Raw genomic sequence first — 19,430 nt, 5'->3', positions numbered from 1 at the left:
AATATTTTGATGTGAAAGTATTGCCAAATGTGAAGGTTTTATCACATGATGTATTGTTTCAGCAGACATTCCAGAAATTATATTCTTCTAAGTAGATGTTTCTTTCTGAGCATTTGCCTTGAAAGGGCATGCACTTGTTCCAGTGATGTTGCTATTGTTCAAAACATTTTAAAATTCTACTTCTGGGAGCAGGCATTTGCTGTAGTGGTTAAGACTCCCACATCCATTTTGGAGTGCCTGACTTGGAATACTGGCTTTGCTTCTGCTTCCTGCTTACTGTGACACTCTGAAAGACTAAGTGGTGGCTCAAATATTTGAATCCTTGCTGCCCATGTGGGAGACTGGGATTAAATTCCTGGTTCCTGGTTTGGGCCTGGCGCAGCCCTGGCTGTTGCAGACATTAGAGGAGTGAACCAGAGGATGGACAGTCTCTGTATTTGTCTCTTTGCCTTACATATAAAAAAAGAATGAAAATAAATGAATAAAAATTCTTAAAGATTGTGCTTCTGAAGGGTACTATTATAATATAGTCCTTTAAATCGCTTTGACCTGTCTTTTGAAGGTGAATTGGAGTTTGGGAAATGGTCAACTCTAAATTGGAGTCAAATTTGGGAAATCTCGGGGTGGGCATTTGGCACAGCTGTTAAAACACTACTTGAGACATTGGCATCCCTTACTGGAGTGCCTATATTTGAGTCCTGGCTCCATTTTGGATTCCAGCTTCATGCTAGTACACAGGGAAACATCAGGTGATGGGCCAAGGTACTTGGATCCCTGATACCCATGTGGCTGAACTGAATTGAGCTCCTAGGTTTGACCTGCCCCAGATCCTGAGTATTGTGGGCATTTGGGGAGTGAACAACAGATGTAAAATCTACCCATCTGTTTCAAATTTTATAAAAACTTTTAAATTAGGGAAATAATTTAGTCATTAAATTATTGAGTCATTCATTTGAAAAGAATACATGAATAAAATAGTAAGCTGATCCTCGACAGTCCAGGACAGTCTGTCGAGGAACAGCTTACTATTTTATTCTTCTTAGTATTTCCTTTTTCTACTTAATACCATTGGTTGAACTCTTTAATTTACATACAATTATTCTTAGGAGTTTAAATCCAAGTGAAAATTTATCCCTGTTAAAAATAAGAGTGGGAATAAGAGAGGGAGGAGATGTATAGTTTGGCACACGCTTACTCAGACTTACCCTTAAGGGTAAAGCTAGAAACGTGCCATGGGACTCCAAACCCCATTAAGTTGGCATGTACCAATGCCATCTTACTAGTTAAAGTGATCAGTTTAAGCTCATAGTTGAATCATAAAGATAGGATTAAGTACCAAAGGATCACATAAATAAGACTGGTGTCTACTAATAATAATTGATAGAATTATAAAGGAGAGAATGATCCAACATGGGAAGTGGGATACACAGCAGACTTATAGAATGGCAAATGCCCTAAACAGCACTCTGGCCTCAGGATCAGCCCTTAAGGCATTCAGATCTGGCTAAAAAGCCCATGAGAGTTTCTCAGGCATGGAAAGCAAAGACACTGTGGCAAAAAATGACCTAAATGAAAGATTTCTGTGAGATGTCAGTGGAAAGAACGGGCCATCAAGGAAGGAGGTACCTTTCTCTGAAGGGAGGAGAGAACTTCCATTTTTATTATGGCCTTGTCTAAATAAGGTTGGAGTTTTTGAACTCAAGAGGCTTCCATAGCCTTGGCAGCGCATGACAAGAGCCTCAGGTGATTACTGATGTCATAAATAAGAGTGTCAGTTGTTAAATCAACAACAGGAGTCACTGTGCACTTACTCCCCATGTAGGATCTCTGTCCTTAATGTGTTGTACTATGTGAATTAACGGTAAAACTAGTCTTCAGACAGTACTTTATACTTTGTGTGTCTGTGTGGGTCCAAACTGTTGAAATCTATACTTAGTATATACTAGTTGATCTTCTGTATATAAAGATAATTAAAAATGAATCTTAACAAAGATTGGGATGGGAGAGGGAGTAGGAGATGGATGGTTTGCGGGTGAGAAGGTGGTTATGGGGGGAAGAACCACTATAATACAAAAGCTGTACTTTTGAAATTTATTTTTGAATAAAAGTTTTCTTAAAAAATTAAAAGAATACATGAGCACCTGCTTTATTTTTAGTACTATATTAAATACTAAACGTGTATGCAAGACAGAATATGTTTCCAACAGAGTACTCCTGTGTGCCATGGCTGCCTGTATAATCTAGTTTCTGGCTACCTCTACACTAATTTTCATTTCCTAAGTGTTTCACCCTTACTATATTTGGTGAAATGACTTATTAGTCATTTTGTAATCTTGTTTTCTTTGCAGGGCCTCTATTCTGTCTAGATTATTCCTCCAATGTTTGTATGACTTAATCCCTCAACTTAGTTAACTCTGTTCAGATGCCTCTTCATTCAGTGAGGCCATTTCTGTTCACGCAGTCATAATCCCCATCTCTGTCATTTTCCATTCTTTTATATTTTCCTTTCATAGCCCCATCATTGCTGAGACTATAGGGTGTATTTATTATTTGACTTCCTAAAGTGTAAGTGTTGTGAAGACAAGTGTTTATTTGTACTCATGATTCCTTTCTTGGTGGCTAGAACCGCCAACACATCATGTGTGCCGGATAAATGTTTGACTGAAAAAACGAGTCTGAAATTTGTGTTTTAGGTTAAGAGCGCCAGACTAGTTTTCTAGTGTTTGATATTCAGTATCTTAACCATGTAGTCAAGTACATAAAAATTAATTAAACTTATTAACCTAATCTAAAAAGCTTTATTTATTCCCCCTCTGGGTTAAGAGCACTAATTGGGCCATGTTGGACACCCAGGACACATCATAACCTATTTCCTTGTCCTTAGTCCACACATCCAGTCTGCAACCAGATGGTAATGATTTTATCTCTGAAATACTTATAAAAATGCATTTACTCTGCTTCTGTTGCCATGCCTTTATTCAGGCCTTCATTTTCTTTCCTAGTTGATTGCATGGATTTCATAACCCCTTCCTGATTGTAGTTTTATCCCTTCTCAATCTACTCTATTCACTGTAACTGACAGTAAGTTTTCCAAAACGTCAATCTCAGTTTTCCAGAAGAGTTTAGTATCCTTCCTTTGTACTTCCACAGTATATTAAGTGTTACCTTTATTATAACATTTTTGTGATTTTGTTTACATATCTATCAATTACAATTAACAAATATTTATTCACTTTTAAATCTTATAGGTGAAAAAGATTTGAGTCACTGCCCTTGAGGAGCTTATGTTCTAGCAGGGAGAAGATTGTAAACATATAAACACAGAATTTTAGGTAGTGCTAAATGCTTATAGAAACAAAAATTGGATACATGAAAGAGGGTTGACTGGTGGTGGGGGATTGTTAAAGCTGCTTTGAGGTGGCAGTGTGTAGTTGATACGGGGCTGATGAGAAGGAAGTTCCATGTGAAGATACTAGGGGTGAGTCTTCTAGGTACAAGGAACATTAGTGTAGAGGCCTAAAGATAGGAAAAAAGCCAGTGTAGCTGGAGCTTGTTGAATGAGAGGACAAGTGAAGAATATGAGATTAGAGGAGAGAGGTGCATAAATGATAACTGGGAAAGTATGGTACAGTTCCAAAGAGAAATCATGTGATCTGATTTAGGGTTGGTGTTTGGTCTAATGGTTAAGACACAACTTGGATCACTAGCTTCCCATTCCAAAGTACCAGTGTTTGGGTCCCAGCTCCACTTTCAGTTCCAGCTTCCTGCTAAAGTGCATCCTGAGAGGCAGCAGGTGATGATGGCTAAAGTACTGGAGACCCTGTTACCCACATGGAGATCTGAATTGAGTCCTGGGCTCCTGACTTCAGCTTGGCCCAGCGCTGGCCGATGTGAGCATTTGGGGAATGAACCAGGGGATCAGAGATATCTGTTTCCCTCTCTCTGCCTTTCAAGTGAAATACAGCAAAAAGAACAATAAAGATCACTTAGTTCTTTGGGGAGTAGACTGAAGTCCGTGAAGCAGACTCTGTGGCACATGTCACTAAATCTGTTGAGTGAATGAATGATGACTTAGGTTAGTCATAAGATATGCCAGATTACCCAGTTTGAATCTTTTGAGACTTCAGTCTTTCAAGGGATGAAAGAAACAAGACCAATCTTGTAGCACTGGTGGTTATAGAAGGCTGCTTCAAAAAGTTCACGGAAGACTGGAATTAAAAGATAATTTGTTTTGGTACAAAAACAGTTTGAAATCCATGCATCATTTTTTTGTAACAAACATTTCTCATGAACTTTTTGAAGACCCCTAATATTGGTATAAATCACCTTTTTGTAAGCCGTGTATGTATAGCTTGTTACTTTAATATTTTTGAGTTATCAAGTAATACCCAAACTGCCATTAATTTTAATTAAAATCCTTTTTTACTGTGGGTGGAAATGCTGTAATCAGTCGTTCATTAGTTCATTTACTTATTTTGTAAATATAGGCTGACTATTCTGACAGGTGCTTTGAAGTTTCATGGTTAAAGTTGTGATACAAATTGGACCTTGTTCTTAACCTGCATTTAGTTATATTAAGGCATTCAAAAAATGTATTCTGAATGGATTATTAAGTTACCCTGACAAATCAAGAGGTCCAAAAGGGCATTATTATCCTTAAACAAGCTTTTAGAAACATAATTCTGTTAATTTGATCCACTTTGCTGCTGGATGCCTCCATTTAATATTTTATTTGTATTATTGAAAGGGATTTTCCATCTGCTTGTTCACTGTCCAAATACCTGCAAAAGTTAGGAGCTGGGTCAGGCTGAAGCTAGGAGCTAGGAAGTAGATCCAGTTCTCACACATGTAGGGCAAGTACTCAAACATCTGACCCATTATCTGTTGCCTGCAGAGTGTGTTGCCAGGAATATGGATGGGAAGCAGAACTGGTGCTTGATCTAAGCACTTCTGTATGGATAGTGTCTTATGTGGAGCCCCCCCCCCCCCTTTTAATACTAATTATTTCTTTTAAATGAAAAGTCACAGAGAGGGGGAGACAGGCACATTAGCAGGGAGCTGGATCCAAAATGGAGTAGCTGGAACGGCAGCTAGTGCACATTGGAATGCCAGTGGCTTGTAGGTGACAGCTTGACATAGTGCAGCCCCTGAAGTGGAATCTTGATTGCTGCTCCATATGCCTGTCCTGATGTTCCCATTTAGATGTTGAATATATCATTGGAGCACAGTGCAATGTAGAAAATAGAAGAATTGGTCAAATTAGTGATATCTTTATTCTTTGTAATGGTTTCTAAAATTTTTATTCTGAATAAAAGTTCTTGACAAAGTTTTCCCGTTCTCTCCTGTAAATCTTTGCATCATACCTCTGTCATCCTACCTATCCATCACCAAGATACATGGGCTGAGAGTGTGTTAGAAATGATTTTTTGGGGCCAGTGCTGTGGGACAGCAGGTTAATGCCCTGGCCTGAAGCGCTGGCATCCCATAGGGGCACCGGTTTGAGACCCAGCTGCTCCACTTCCGATCCAGCTCTCTGCTATGGTCTGGGAGGCAGTGGAAGATGGCCCAGGTCCTTGGGCCCCTGCACCCACGTGGGAGACCTGGTTCCTGGCTCCTAGCTTCAGATCTTCTCAGCTCCGGCTATTGAGGCCAATTGGGGAGTGAACCATCAGATGGAAGATCTCTCTCTCTCTCTGTAACTCTTTCAAAGAAATAAATAAATCTTTAAAAAATTATCTTTTTTCTTGGAACTTAAGCACAATGGCTTATAGGCATATTTTGAGGACATTCTTTCATTTCTCAATTTTTATTTACATACCTTTTGTATTTCTCCATTAAAAAATGGGGGCCTGTACTGTGTTGAAGTGGGTTAAACCACTGTCTGTGACATGGCCAGCATCCCATATGGGTGCAGGTTTCAATCTCACCTGCTCCACTTCCAATCCAGCTTCCTGCTGATGCGCCTAAGAAAGCAGAAGATGGCTCAAGTCTCCCAGGTGCTTTCACTTGGGAGACCTGGAAGAAGCTTCTGGCTCCTAGCTCTGGATTGGCCAAGCTCTGGCTATTTTAGCCATTTGGAAGAGTGAGCAAGGGCATGGAAGAACTCACTCTCTCTCTCTCTCTCTCTCTCTCTCTCTCTTTTTCTCTCTTTCTCTCTCTGTAACTCTGCCTTTCAAATAAATAAATCTTTAAAAAAAAAAAGCTGTGGATATTATGTTAAAAAAAATAAAAGAATGTGATCCCTGCATTCTGTTCTCCTTTGGCATCTTGAATTTCAGCCAGTTGTTATGGCTAAAAAATTATTATTTATTATTAATCTGTGGATAAACATTCATTTCATAAATATTATTTATTTTTATGTGCCAGGCAATGTCCTGGATCTTAAGTGTTTTTGAAAGAGATTATAGCATAAGTACATTTGTGCCTTTGAGAAAAATAAAATCAAAGTTCAGGATGGGCAGTACCTGATTGCTGCTGTGGCAGAGGTACCTCTGTGGTCTCCCCATTTGGTATAGCATTCCCTGAAGCACTAGGGCTCACACTAGAGTTTAAACTTGTTGTCATGATTGAATATATTATATAAAATGTAAATTATATGAAGTATAATTGAATAATGGCTGCATGTTGGTTTCTTGATTTAGGGAAATTTCGCACTTTTAGCAAATGGAGAAGATTAAACTAATTTTGTTGTTGTTAGCATTTCTCAGAGCATCAAGTCATCAGGGCCATTGAAATAGCCTAAAATAAATTTGAGGAAAACTAGGAAAAAACTTGATTAATGACTTGTCTTTAAAAGAATATTTGGTAGATGAAAGTGTTTGGGTGTGATCTAAGCAACTGAGCACTCAGCTTTTATTAAGTTTTAATGACTAGAAGTAACATGGATACATTTAACTGATACTGTTATTTAATGTTTACTCCTTGATCTGACTTGTGCATTCTTATTAAGCTTTTCACTAAAGAAGGGCTTTATGGGTTGTAAACTACTGTGGTTGAAGATTAACAGTGTGGAGCCTTAAAGCTGAAGCTACGTTCAGAATTGGCAGAAAGTTTAGAGATCACTTAATGTAATGAGACTTTTCACAGAAGAGGGCCCTCTGTGTATTAAAGTTAGATCAACTATCAGTGTACTTTGAGGAGACTTGATGATATTAAGAGGACCACTTGAGATAAACTAGTCATTTCCCTCATCACCTGCCCCACCGCCCTCGTTGATTTTATTTGCACACATAAATTACTAACAGCAAATTATGAAAAATCTTGTTAGTTCACACCGTAAACTTTGTTGGTAATTTGTACAGATCTGGATTAACTACAGTTTACATACTGATAAAATTTGTTCTTTATATTATAAATCAATTTTAAGCTTTTTTGCTTGAGAAAATTAGCATTTATTCCTTTTCTTGGAAAAAGACACATTCCTGTTGAAAACAGACATTGTAGTACAGTATATCTAGATTCAAATTCTTATTCCATAATTTGAAGGAAATATCAGACATGCTGCTTAACTTAATGAGCCTAAGTTTTGTTTGTGGGAAGGGCTAAAATATTGCATATCTTAAATAGTGTATATTTCATTATAAATGTTAAATGAGAAGATTTGTTCAAAGACCCCAGCATACCGACCTTATGGTGTAGTGGGTAAAGCTGCTGCCTGTGATGCTGGCATCCCATTGGATGCTGGTTCCAGACCTGGTTGCTGTACTTCTGATCCAGCTCTCTAATGTGCCAGTGGGAGCAGCAGAGGGTTGCCCAAGTTCTTGGACTCTGCACCCATGTGGAAGACCCAGATGAAGCTCCCAGCTTTGTCCTCGCTGAGCCCCTGCCAATTGCAGCCCTGTGGGGGAGAGTCAACCAGCAGATGGAAGGTTCTCTCTCTCTCTCTCTGTGTGTGTGTGTGTGTGTGTGTGTGTGTGTGTGTGTGTGTGTGAGAGAGAGAGAGAGAGAGAGAGAGAGAGAGAGAGAGAGATCTTCCTCTCTGTGTGTAATTCTGGCTTTCAAGTAAGTAATTTTCTTTTTAAAAGACCCCAACATAATGGCTGGCGAATGCTTAGATAAACACTCAGAGGGGGAAGTGTGAATAAATAAATGATAGTTACTTATCTGTTGTTTTGATCATGGACATTTGAGTTACTTGTGGTTGCTTGCCACTATAAACAGTGGTTTTATGTACATGAATCCTGCTACTCATGTGTAAGTTTCTCTGCATTATGTAACTTGGTATATAGCCTGGAGAGAGAGGGAGAGGATCTACCTATTTGTATATTTTTATCCTCATTATACTAATGTCTAAGGATTATGGTTAGTCTGCGCTCCTCAACACTTGAAATTATCAGATTTCTATTAAAAATATTTTATTATGAAAATGTTCAAATATACCAAATTGGAGAAAAAAGTATAACTAAGTGTAGTGTACTTCAATCATTATAAACATATGGGGCAATCTTATTTCATCTGTCTGACTTTCCCCTCTCTTCAGGGGAGAGTTCAAGGCAGGTCCCAGGTTATATTTTCATTTGCAAATACATTAGTATGTATTTCTAAAGGAAAAGATTTTTAAAGTATGTAACCACAGGCCGTTAATATAACTAAGTAAACAAACAGTAAATTCTTCCTGTCAGCTAATACTTAAATATTCAGATTTTCCTGATTTAACAACAGGAGTCACGGTGCACTAACTCCCCATGCAGGACCTCTGTCCTCAATGAGTTGTATTGAGAGTTAACTGTAAAAGCAGTTTTCAAAAACAGGTGTGTGTGTGTGTGTGTGTGTGTGTGTGAGAGAGAGAGAGAGAGAGAAAGAGAGAGAGAGAGAGAGAAAATTATTGAAATCCTTACTTAGGGGCTGGCGACAGTGCCAGCATCCCATATGGGCACCAGTTCCAGACTCGGATTCTCCACTTTTGATCCAGCTCTCTACTATGGTCTGGGATAGCAGTAGAGGATGGCCCAAGTCTTTGGGCCCCTGCACCCACGTGGGAGGCTGGAAGAAGCTCCTGGCTTTGGATTGGCTCAGCTTCAGTCGTTGTGGTCAATATGGGAGTGAACCATTGGGTGGAAGACCTCTATTTCTCTGCCTCTCCTCTCTCTGTAAATCTGACTTTCAAATAAATAAATAAATCTTTTTTAAAAAAAGTGAAGGAAATGCTTATCTTAAAAAAAAGAAATCCTTATTTAGTATAGAGTTGGTCTTCTGTGTACAAAGTTAATTGAAAATGAATCTTAATGGAGAAGAGGACTGGCAAGGGGAGAGAGAGGAGGAGGAGGGGTGGGAAGAATAACTATATTCCTAAAATTGTACTTAGGAAATGTGTATTCCTTAAAAAAAAAAAAAAAGATTCTCCTGAGTGTCTTGCAGATATTTTGAGTCAAACAGAGCATAATTTTTTTAAAAAATATGGGGTAGTAATCTGTTCATTAAATTGCTTTTGTTTCTCGTAATCTCTGTTTTCTGTCTATAGTAACAAATTCAGATTTGCTTTCATCTTAAATGGTTTATATAAAGTTTGTTTAGATTATTTTTCCTGCTTTGGGATTGTTTGAACATTCTGGTTTTAAGTATTTGGAGTCTGAATAATTCCAAAAAATCTTTTATTCTTATATTTTTGAGTATTACATCTCCTCCATTTTCTCTTTTATCTCCTTTAGAAACTCATTAAATGTATGATAGGCAATTTCATTATCTTTTTTTTTTTTTTTTTAAAGACTCCGTGTATTTGATCATCTTTTTTTTCTTGGAGGACTAAGTTCTGTGCACGTTCAGATGTGTCATTGAACAAATTAATTCTTCCTCTGTATTTAGTCTGCTATCCCTCTTACTGAGCTATTTCAGTTATGGTATTTTTTTTCAAAAGTTCTCTTTGGATGTTAAAAATTTTTTTTTATGCCTTCTTGATTCTTACCTTTTCAGTTCTCTTTCCTTTGAACCATGGGTTTACAAGTTATGCCTTCTAAATCTGACTTGCTGTTGCATTTGTAAATAAAATTTTATTGGTAAAACCGGAAGTTTGTCTATGGCAGCTTTAGTGCTGTGTGGAGTTAAGTAATTGAAACAGACTGTATGGTTTTCAGAGTCTAAAATGTCAATTTATTGCCCTTTTTTCAACAAGTTTGCCATGTTCCTTGCTTTGGATATATAAAACATAATTACAATTGTTTGTGTAATTATAATTTCATTGTTGGATAATTCTGATATTTAAAGTCTTTTTAGAACTTTATTATTTCTGTTTGTAATGGCTTATTTTGCTGTTTTCTTGTGAGTTTGTGGGTTTTGGATGTACACTTGTGCTTGCTAGGTTACTTAAGCTAAGGGTGGTTACTGAGTTGGGTATGTGGATAGGTGGGTTGTTGTAGGGTGAGGTGGGAGACATCGATGGTTGAATTTGCTTCTTTTTGCTGCCTGGGAACAGTGTAGACCAGAGACTCCTTTAAAATTCTCATGTTGGTGTTTATTTGGGCCATGCAAAAGAGTATGTCTGTGTTCCAAAGCCACATGTTTTGACTTCAGAGTCCCAAGGAAAACTCTGTTTTAATTTGTTTACAACTTTACCCACAACTGCTTTTCCTTGTTGTCTACCTCTGTTGGATGATTCATCCTTTTTCTTACGATGTCGTCTTTTACGCATAATGATTTCCTTTTCTGGCACTGGCTCATGTTAGACCAAACTCCTCATGTAATGCTCCTAAGCTTTGATAATAGGATTTCTATTTGGGCTTTCTAAGCAGAGCTTCTGAAACTTTAATGTTACATTCGAGGTCCTCAAGACCATCCCAGTTACCCTGATTCCTCAGTTACCGTGATTGCTTATGGCAAACTACAAAGCAAAATCAGCTCAGGGAAAAGACTCATGTTAAATGAAATCTGGAGGAAACCAAGTGCAGAATTCTAGAGTCTTCTCTCAGTGGAGTATACAGGACATGGTTAATTCCCTTGAGCAACGAATTGTGACAGCATGTGAAATAATGTCTACCAGGGAATCCGGTTAGAGAATAAGCACCTAGGGTTTTTAGTGAGGATTTGCCAAGTAGGTGTCTCTGCCTGGCAGATAACAAAATTATAAATCCACAGAAGAAAAGCAAGGGTTCAGCTAAAGCATATTTGTATAAACAGCTTAGACCCATATGACCACTGCCATAAGTTGGGAAAATTTCCCAAAAGTTAAGTTCCCAGTGCCATCCAAGGTTATGTTTGCACACAGACCTTTTTAAGGGTAAGTAATTAGGTCTGCTTGATTAAGTTTTCTTTCTGCCTAAGTTTATAAATGAACCACATTTTATATATATAAATGAACCATAGAGAGAGATCTTCTGTTCCCTGGTTCCCTCCTCATATGACTGAAGCCAGGAGTCAGGAGCTTCTTACTGATATCCCACGTGGGTGAAGGAGCCCAAGCATTTGGGGTATTTTCCACAACTTTCCCAGGCACATTAGCAGGAAGCTGCATTGAAAGTGGAACAGCTGGGTCTGGAATCTGTGCCCATTTGGGATGCTGGCATTGCAGGCGGTGACTTTACCCACTAAACTGCAATGCTGTCCCTAATTCAGAGCTTTTAAAGGTTAAATTCAAAGAGCATTTGTAAATTCTTGGATTTTGATTATTAGTGTCATTCAATTATTTATATATATGTGAGTGAAATGTGAGGAGGATTAACAAGTAGTAAATTTGGAATTAGGGGACTCATCCTACATAAATTAATTCTGCATTAGAATATTTTTGCCTGATTAAGATAATCATTAACCAATGTGTGTTTTCTTTTATGCGTAGGAGCTCAGATCTACCAGTATGTTTTTGTTCTGATAATTTTAGGTGAGCTCTGTCTTCTTTGATTTATATAAGTTGTTATACTTAATCGTGAAAATGTGAACAGGGATACTGACTATGATAATCTGTACAAAGCACTCATTCATAACCTAATAGTATATAAAATAAGGCAGTATTATACAGTCAATTTAAGAGATGATTACAATGCATATACTAAGATAATTTAGTGATATTTGGTGAATACCTGTAGATAAGAGATTCCATGGAATCCCAAAATTTCCAGTAGTAGTAATACTGTGGAGAGGGACATTTTAGAAATTTTTTTGGGGGGTTGGGCAATGAATGAATTTTATTATAGGATGTGTTAAAATTGAGTTAAGCAACACAAAACAGACTGAGATGTGTCACTTTAATTTAATTGAAGAAAGCTTTGAATTGAAGTTTTGAAGCATTGTTCACTTAAAGCTGAATTTTTTATAACTGATGGATAGGTACAAATAGAAACCTGAGGGCCAAGGAATGTTAAAGGATAATGGAATACAATGTGAAAGAATGCAAAACCTTTGGGAGACTGGAGGAACCGTAGGAAATAGGGTAGGAAAAAAACCGAGGCGATGTAGTTGCAGAAACGAGAGAGGTGGATTTGGTTAGCATTACCAATACAGTGATGGAAAAGTCAGAGTTTGGAAAGCTGGAGGGGGGGGGAACCTTTGAATTGGACAAGTGGCAAAGTTGAGGACAGCTTTAGTTGAATGATGGCTTAGATACCAGGTTGATAGAGTTAAGGTGATGAGCTGCGAATAAATTAGCTTGAATCGGCTGGTGTTGTGGCCCATTGTGTAAAGCCACTGCCCACAGTGTACCAGCATCCCATATGGGCACTTGTTTGAGTCCCAGTTGCTCCCCTTCTCATCCTGTTCCCTGCTAATGGCCTAGGAAAAGCTGTGATGGCCTGAGGATGTGGGCCCCTGCCACCCATTTGGAAAACCCTGCCACCCACATGGGAGACGTGGCTGATACTCCTGGCTTCGTTGTGGCCACTTGAGGGTGAGTCAGTGGATATAATACTTCTTTCTGTGTCTCTCCCTCCCTGTATCTCTTTCAAATAAATATCTTTAAAAAAAAAAAAATTCAGTGTATCTCAGACGTTGGGTGAAGGACAGGTAGTAATGTTTCAAAATGAGAAGTACTGGACAGGAGCATTATTTTAAGACAGAAAAGAGAGAGGTAGTGAAAGAGACTGAAGATTCATGAGAAATAGTGAATAATTAATGATAGAAGTATTAAAATTAGATAAGATGTGGCATCAAGAATGAAAAGAAGTGCAGAGTTACAGAGGGAGAGACAGATCTTCCCTCTGCTGATTCATTTTCCAAATAGCATCAGTAACCAAGGCTGGGCCAGACTGAGAAGCCAAGAGCCTGGAACTTCTTCCAGGTCTCTTACATGAGTACTGGGGGAACCCAAGCACTTGGGCCATCTTCATTGCTTTCGCAGACACATTATCAGGGAGCTGGATCAGAAGTGGAGTGGCTGTGACTTGAACTGGTGCCCACATTGGATTCTGGCATCACAGGCAGTAGCTTTACCCGCTGTACCACAACGCAGGCCTGGATGCCCTGATACATAGTTTTTAGCTCCTGTCCTGGAAAAAGAAGCATGGTGTGATAGTAGCTTTGGGGAGAGGGGAGTGTGGATCACTGTGGCTGCTCCCATGCTTCAGTTCTTCAGTCCCATTGACCCATCCCAAATGGTAAAACTCTGCAAAATTTGGGGATCAGGTGCTTTGAATGTTCCTTGTGCTGCACACTGCATCATCATGAACAATCTCCCACTGGAGCATAGCAGCCAGACAGGGGGCTCTCAGCCTCCAACTTTTGCAGGCTTTGTGCCTGGTGCTCCATCTGGGCTAATACTGCAAGTTCATTGTAATCTTTAAATAATGATTGCTTTCAGTTGCTTTTACTGTGTTAGGAAATGTTCTAGTCTCAGACTGCATTTTTCATATTATTTTCTCCAGAAAAATAACATTGAAATATATGACATTTCTTTAAAAGACAGTCATTTCTGCAGCTAAGTGAATGGCCTTTGTGAATTCTGTATATACTTTTGCATGCTTTTTTATATAAATTCTATACTTGTGTTTACTTTGTTAATTTTTTTAACTTTAGAAAGTGAGATTCCTTTTTCAAAGCAACAGAAAGTCATTTGGTTAGGTAGGTTTTTACATATTTCATCTTTTTTTGGTCCTCATCATTTTAGCATTTAACATTGGAAGGTTTTGATGCACATGCTTGCTACTAATGGTAGAAAATTTCCCCTGAGTCTATATGTGTTTGCTCTGTGATTCTCAGCCAATAAATAGCAGTACTCAACAGTGTACCCAATCCACAAATCTGCAGTTAATCTTTGATTCCTCCCTCAAACTTTCCTCCCATCTCTAACCCATTGTTGATGAATATTTTTACTTAGGTTTTTGTAGCCTGTATTTAAATTTGTCTTTCTCTTCCCCTATAATCCGTTCTCTAAAACTGTGTTTCTAAAGCAGAACTGATCATGCCATTCACCTTAATATTTTCCTTAATAATAAGATATCTAAGTTTCATAGCATTTCTCAGGCCATAGAATCCAGCTCAATTTTTTTTACTCTCAGTAATTTGTTTTCTGAGCATATAGAATTTCTTGCTGTTCCCTGTGTTCACTGAGAAAAATACAGTGGTTCTCCATGTTCACGTGCATATGCTTTTCACATTTTATATGCCTAGAAGCATATAAATACCTTTGTTAAATATCTCCAAATCACATTTGCCTTACTCAGTGTCTTGCTTAGTCTTTCAAACAATTTATTGAGAACTCATCATGTACTTGGCTTGGTGCCAGAGGCTAGGGATGCATCTGTGGACAGACAGGTTTCCGGTTCACCTTTTTATTCTACTCCAGGCAATTCTTTCCCAAGCATCCTATTTATTTTGTTTCATCGTGTTTACTAACAACCGTTCTATATGTTTTTATGTCCTTCCTTTTTCCCATTTAGTATTGAGCTTCTGGGTGAAGACTACATCCTGTATTTATTAATATTTTGCTTAGCAATTGGCACAATGTATGTTGCATGATGGGTACTGAAGTGTGTGACTGAATAAAACTTAGAAATTAAAGTATCCATGTAGCTACACAAGATATTCCCAGGATAGACCAAAATTGTCTTTTGTAGAATATACTTTTTATAAACCTATTTAAGTAACACAGGTGGTGCAGTGGTTATGCTGGTAGTTGGGACAACTGCATCTCATATCATAGTGCTTGGGTTTGAGAACCAGCTCTGCTCCTGATTTTGGGCTTCCTGCTAATGTGTACCTTGGGAAATACCTGTAATAACTCAAGTAATTGGATTCCTGCCACCTTTGTGGGGGAACTGGATTGAGTTCTCCCTGGCTACTGGCTCAGACCCAGCTCCTGGAGGCATACAGGGAGCGAATTTGCAGATGAGATTCTTATTTTCTCACTCTCAAATAAATAAACTTAAAAATAAAAAAAATATGGATACTAAGATGGCTAAATGAAATCTAGGGACAAATCTGTATCTCAGTGTTGGAATTTCTTTAAAGAACTTTGAGAGGATTGTTCTATCATTTGAAGTTTAATTTTAATATATTTTAAGCTATTTATATGAATTTAATTTATACTATATTCAAAGTAAATGAATTTGAACAGAAATTATAGCTTCTAATTAAGATTGCATATTCATATAGCTCGATAGTACTGTTCAAATGAATCATTAATTACTTTGTTTACTTTATTATCAGTGTCTTATATGTAGCTTGATTCTTCTTCTGACAGTTAAAAATATTTATAACATGTTTATGATAAAACAATTGGAAGACATGGTTTGGTTACTAGATTTTTTTTTTTTTTTTTTTTTAATTTGTTGTAATTTGAAAGGCAGACAGAGATCTTCCACCCACTGGTTCACTCCCCAGATGTCAACAACAGCCAAGGCTGGGCCAGACTGAAGCCAGCGTCCAAGAACTCCATCCAAGTCTCCCATGTGGGTAGCAGGGACCCAAGTACTTGGGCCATTACCTGATGCTTCCTGGGGTTCAAATTAGGAAGCTAGATCTGAAGCACAGTGGAGATTCCAACCAGGCACTCCAATATAGGATGCAAATGTCCCAAGCAGTTACTTATCTACTGCACTACACAACCACCTCAAGGATAATAAACTTTAATATTAATCTAAGAAATATAAATCTGATTAGGAATGTAATTGGTGTAAGAGTGACCTAAATGAAACAGCCCTTAAAAACTAATTCAAAGTGCAACTGAATATAAGATATCTGGGATGTAGCTGTTTAAATTAAGGGAAGATTCATAATCCTGTGACATGGAAAGATCTAGAGTTGAAATGTGGAAACAAAACTGAAGGGAGAAAAAAACTACACATTCCTATAGTAGAGGATAAAGATCACTGTCATAAAACTGGAAACTTGAAAAGGAACTTAATGTTATAAAAAAAAATGGGGGATAGTATCTTTTAATTATTTATAGGCTAGTATTATGCTCAAGGTCACATACCTAGTAGATGACAAAACCCAAATCTGAGCCCAAACTCCTGAGTTTGTGTTAACCACTCATTACCACCTTTCAAAAGAAATGCAAACAAGTTTCTAATGTAAGAGGAGAAAAATCAGAAAGGCTTTCAGCTTGAGCTGCTAGTTCCTTATAGGCCTAATTTCTATGGCCTCACCTCTTTCTTTCTAGGCAGAAGCTGTGGAAAAGTTTGTAACCTGGGATCATGAATTGGTTTTCTTTTTTTTTTTTTTTTTTTTTTTTTTAATTTTTGACAGGCAGAGTGGACAGTGAGAGAGAGAGACAGAGAGAGAAAGGTCTTCCTTTGCCGTTGGTTCACCCTCCAATGGCCGCCGCTGCAGCCGGCGCACCGCGCTGATCCGATGGCAGGAGCCAGGATCCAGGTGCTTTTCCTGGTCTCCCATGGGGTGCAGGGCCCAAGCACCTGGGCCATCCTCCACTGCACTCCCTGGCCATAGCAGAGAGCTGGCCTGGAAGAGGGGCAACCGGGACAGAATCCGGCGCCCCAACCGGGACTAGAACCCGGTGTGCCGGCGCCGCAAGGTGGAGGATTAGCCTATTGAGCCACGGCGCCGGCTCTATGAATTGGTTTTCAAGAATTCCACGTTTCTTATTTATGCATGATTCACATTCGTGTGCCTGTTTCTCTGGGAAAGGGGGCTGTGCTGTCTTTCGTCAAAGCCACAAAGCGAACCTTGACCTAAAAGAGCTCCACACTCTGGAGAGAATAGCAGCTGTCTTTAAGCTCAGATACTTGTCAGGCACTGTTTGATGTGCTTTGCGTACACTACTGCTCTCTGCGTTACAACTCCATGAGGTAGGACATAGGAATCCCCATGTACAGATGGGAAACCAAGGCACAGAAATGGGATTACAATTACCACAGCCAGCAAGTGGCACAGCTAGAGAGCAGGTCCAGACAATGTGGTGCTTTAACTCATACTCCTAACCAATCAACCTGGGCACCACATACTGGCTTCCTCAGAACTATTTCCTGTAGCCAGACAGTGTTAGATTTTTAAGAGCTTTTGGGAAGGGCATTAGGTCTAACACAATCCCCACTGTTTTATACATCTTCTTTCTTTACACGTCCGCCATCACTGGCAAACTGCTCATTCTCACCTGGATGGAGCATTTCTATTCCACCTGCCAAACAGCCTCCTCACTTGATTTAACTATTTTCCTCTTAAGCCTTTGAAAGTTCCCATATTAACTGTGTGTTCTCCAAGTAAGGAGATTATAATTCTCACTAAGAAATATTCTTTCAGTCACTAGTGTATTTCAGCTCTAATAAATAAAAGATTGGCAATGATTAAAACAAAAGTAAAAAGGTGCCAAAGGCAGCTTTCTATTGGATTGCCTCTTAATTTATGGACCTTTGCTTTATTCAATTTGTTAAACAGGAGCCAATGAAATTATTGCCTTCAAAATAACAGTCATAGAAATATGTTACCTAATTGAAAGAACAATACCATTAGTTAGTGACACAATTTAATTATAAGGATCAAGCAGTGGTTGTTGGTCAAACCAATCCACACTGAAAGCTGTGAAGAGTGCAGATGCTAATTTTTAAATGAAGGTGACACACGCCAATCAGATTCTCAGAACACTGTTCAGGATGTGCAAACGCTTGACTTTGGGCAGAGTTCAATACACAAGGCTAAGAGACTGACAGTGCAGTCACCAACAATTAACCATGGGTGTAATTTTCCAAATGACTTTTAGTAAAACAATAAATTCTAAACTTTTTAAAGTCTAAAACTACTTAAAACTCAAAGCAATCTATTTTCTACCTGAGATCAAAGTAAGTTTCCTTTTCCCTATCTAAACATAATTCTTGGCATTGAGGTAAATTTAAATTCACGTGATACACCTGTCAAACTGTTCCAAAAAAACTTAAACCCTGCTTTACGAGAGAAATTCTCACGAAGCATATATTTACATATTTTTTCCTCAAAGACTGACAAATTTATGAGGTTAATAAGCCTAGAATGGGACCATGATACTACTAATAATATGAAAATAAAAAGTCATTCATTTATACAAAGTGTTCCTGAATGGTGCAATACGAATGGGATCACAAAATCTATGTACATAAGAAAATCATTTAAAGTTTCAGAAGTTAAGCTCATTTTAAGAAAACCCATTCTATTCTCTTTGGAGCAGCAATTTTACTTGTTATATATGACAAAAATATTGTGAAAAAGAGCTCCAAAGCCAAATATTAGCTTAAACTGGCAATTACTGCAACTTACAATTAAAACTTAAACCCAACTAGATCTTATCGGTGGCTATGCAACTTTTTGCTTAATGGCTGCAGGTGCTTACTGAGGTAACAACCTCTATCCCTTCTTCCACCACAAAAACAAAAGCAAAACTAACCAATCGAAACAACCTCTACAGCTGCCTTCTTCATGCCACTTTGGCAATGCTTCCAGACCGCGAAAGCAAGAGAATCTGTTAAAGTGAATGAGAAGGATGAACACACTGTGTGCGATGTGTGAAGATGGATCTAAGTATGAACTGAGCAAGCCCTGGGGCTGAGCAGCAGTCTGCCCTCACGAGACAGAAGATGAAAACGTAGGGGCTGTGACTGCTCTGGCCCTTCTTCCACATTGTCTCCCCATCAGAAGAGCACAGAACCAAAATGTCAAACTCAGAAAAGCTAATGACTTGGGAGGAGGAGCTAGAGAAGTGAATAGACGATAAAGAAGTACAGCAGTAGCTTTAGCTGTTAATGAGTTTCTTTGCTCTGGCATTGACAATGTCAATACGATCTTTGTTGGTGTCAGCCTTTTCTGTAATCCGGTCTATTTGTCGATTTTGAGCTTCAATCTCATTTCCCATGTCCAGGGCCATGTTCTTTAGATTTCCCAGGATACTGCCCACTTGAGTCAGGTTCTCTTCCATTTCATCTTCTCTGGCATCATTAGTGATACGTTTAATGTATCCACCGCTGGCTGCCCCGGTGCTTGGTTGCTGAGGCTGACCATTTTTTTAAAAATCACCTGAATGGATTGGTGAATGTATGAGGGTTATTTTAACTGGGGTGAAGTGAAATCTCATTGTGGTTTTAATTTGC

General features: G+C 38.5%; 1 protein-coding gene across 20 annotated transcripts in view; it reads left to right on the top strand.

Annotated features, from left to right (window-relative positions):
• Positions 1-19,430, top strand: part of RICTOR (RPTOR independent companion of MTOR complex 2) — a 161,599-nt gene that overhangs the window by 18,289 nt on the left and 123,880 nt on the right. For 9 of the 20 annotated variants that reach the window (XM_051853790.2, XM_051853786.2, XM_051853797.2 and 6 more), the window contains one exon: positions 11,765-11,806. The exons of 9 other annotated variants lie outside the window; for them this stretch is intronic. In XM_051853790.2, coding sequence (XP_051709750.1) covers positions 11,765-11,806 — 42 coding nt within the window. Of the gene's footprint in view, positions 1-11,764; positions 11,807-12,697; positions 12,809-19,430 lie in introns of all 20 variants that reach the window. 2 more of the 20 variants (XM_070056657.1, XM_051853796.2) reach the window with 1 other exon arrangement.

Source organism: Oryctolagus cuniculus, chromosome 14 (assembly GCF_964237555.1).
Source record: "Oryctolagus cuniculus chromosome 14, mOryCun1.1, whole genome shotgun sequence".
Classification (NCBI taxonomy): Eukaryota; Metazoa; Chordata; class Mammalia; order Lagomorpha; family Leporidae; genus Oryctolagus; species Oryctolagus cuniculus.
This window is presented reverse-complemented; position numbering and strand designations above follow the sequence as displayed.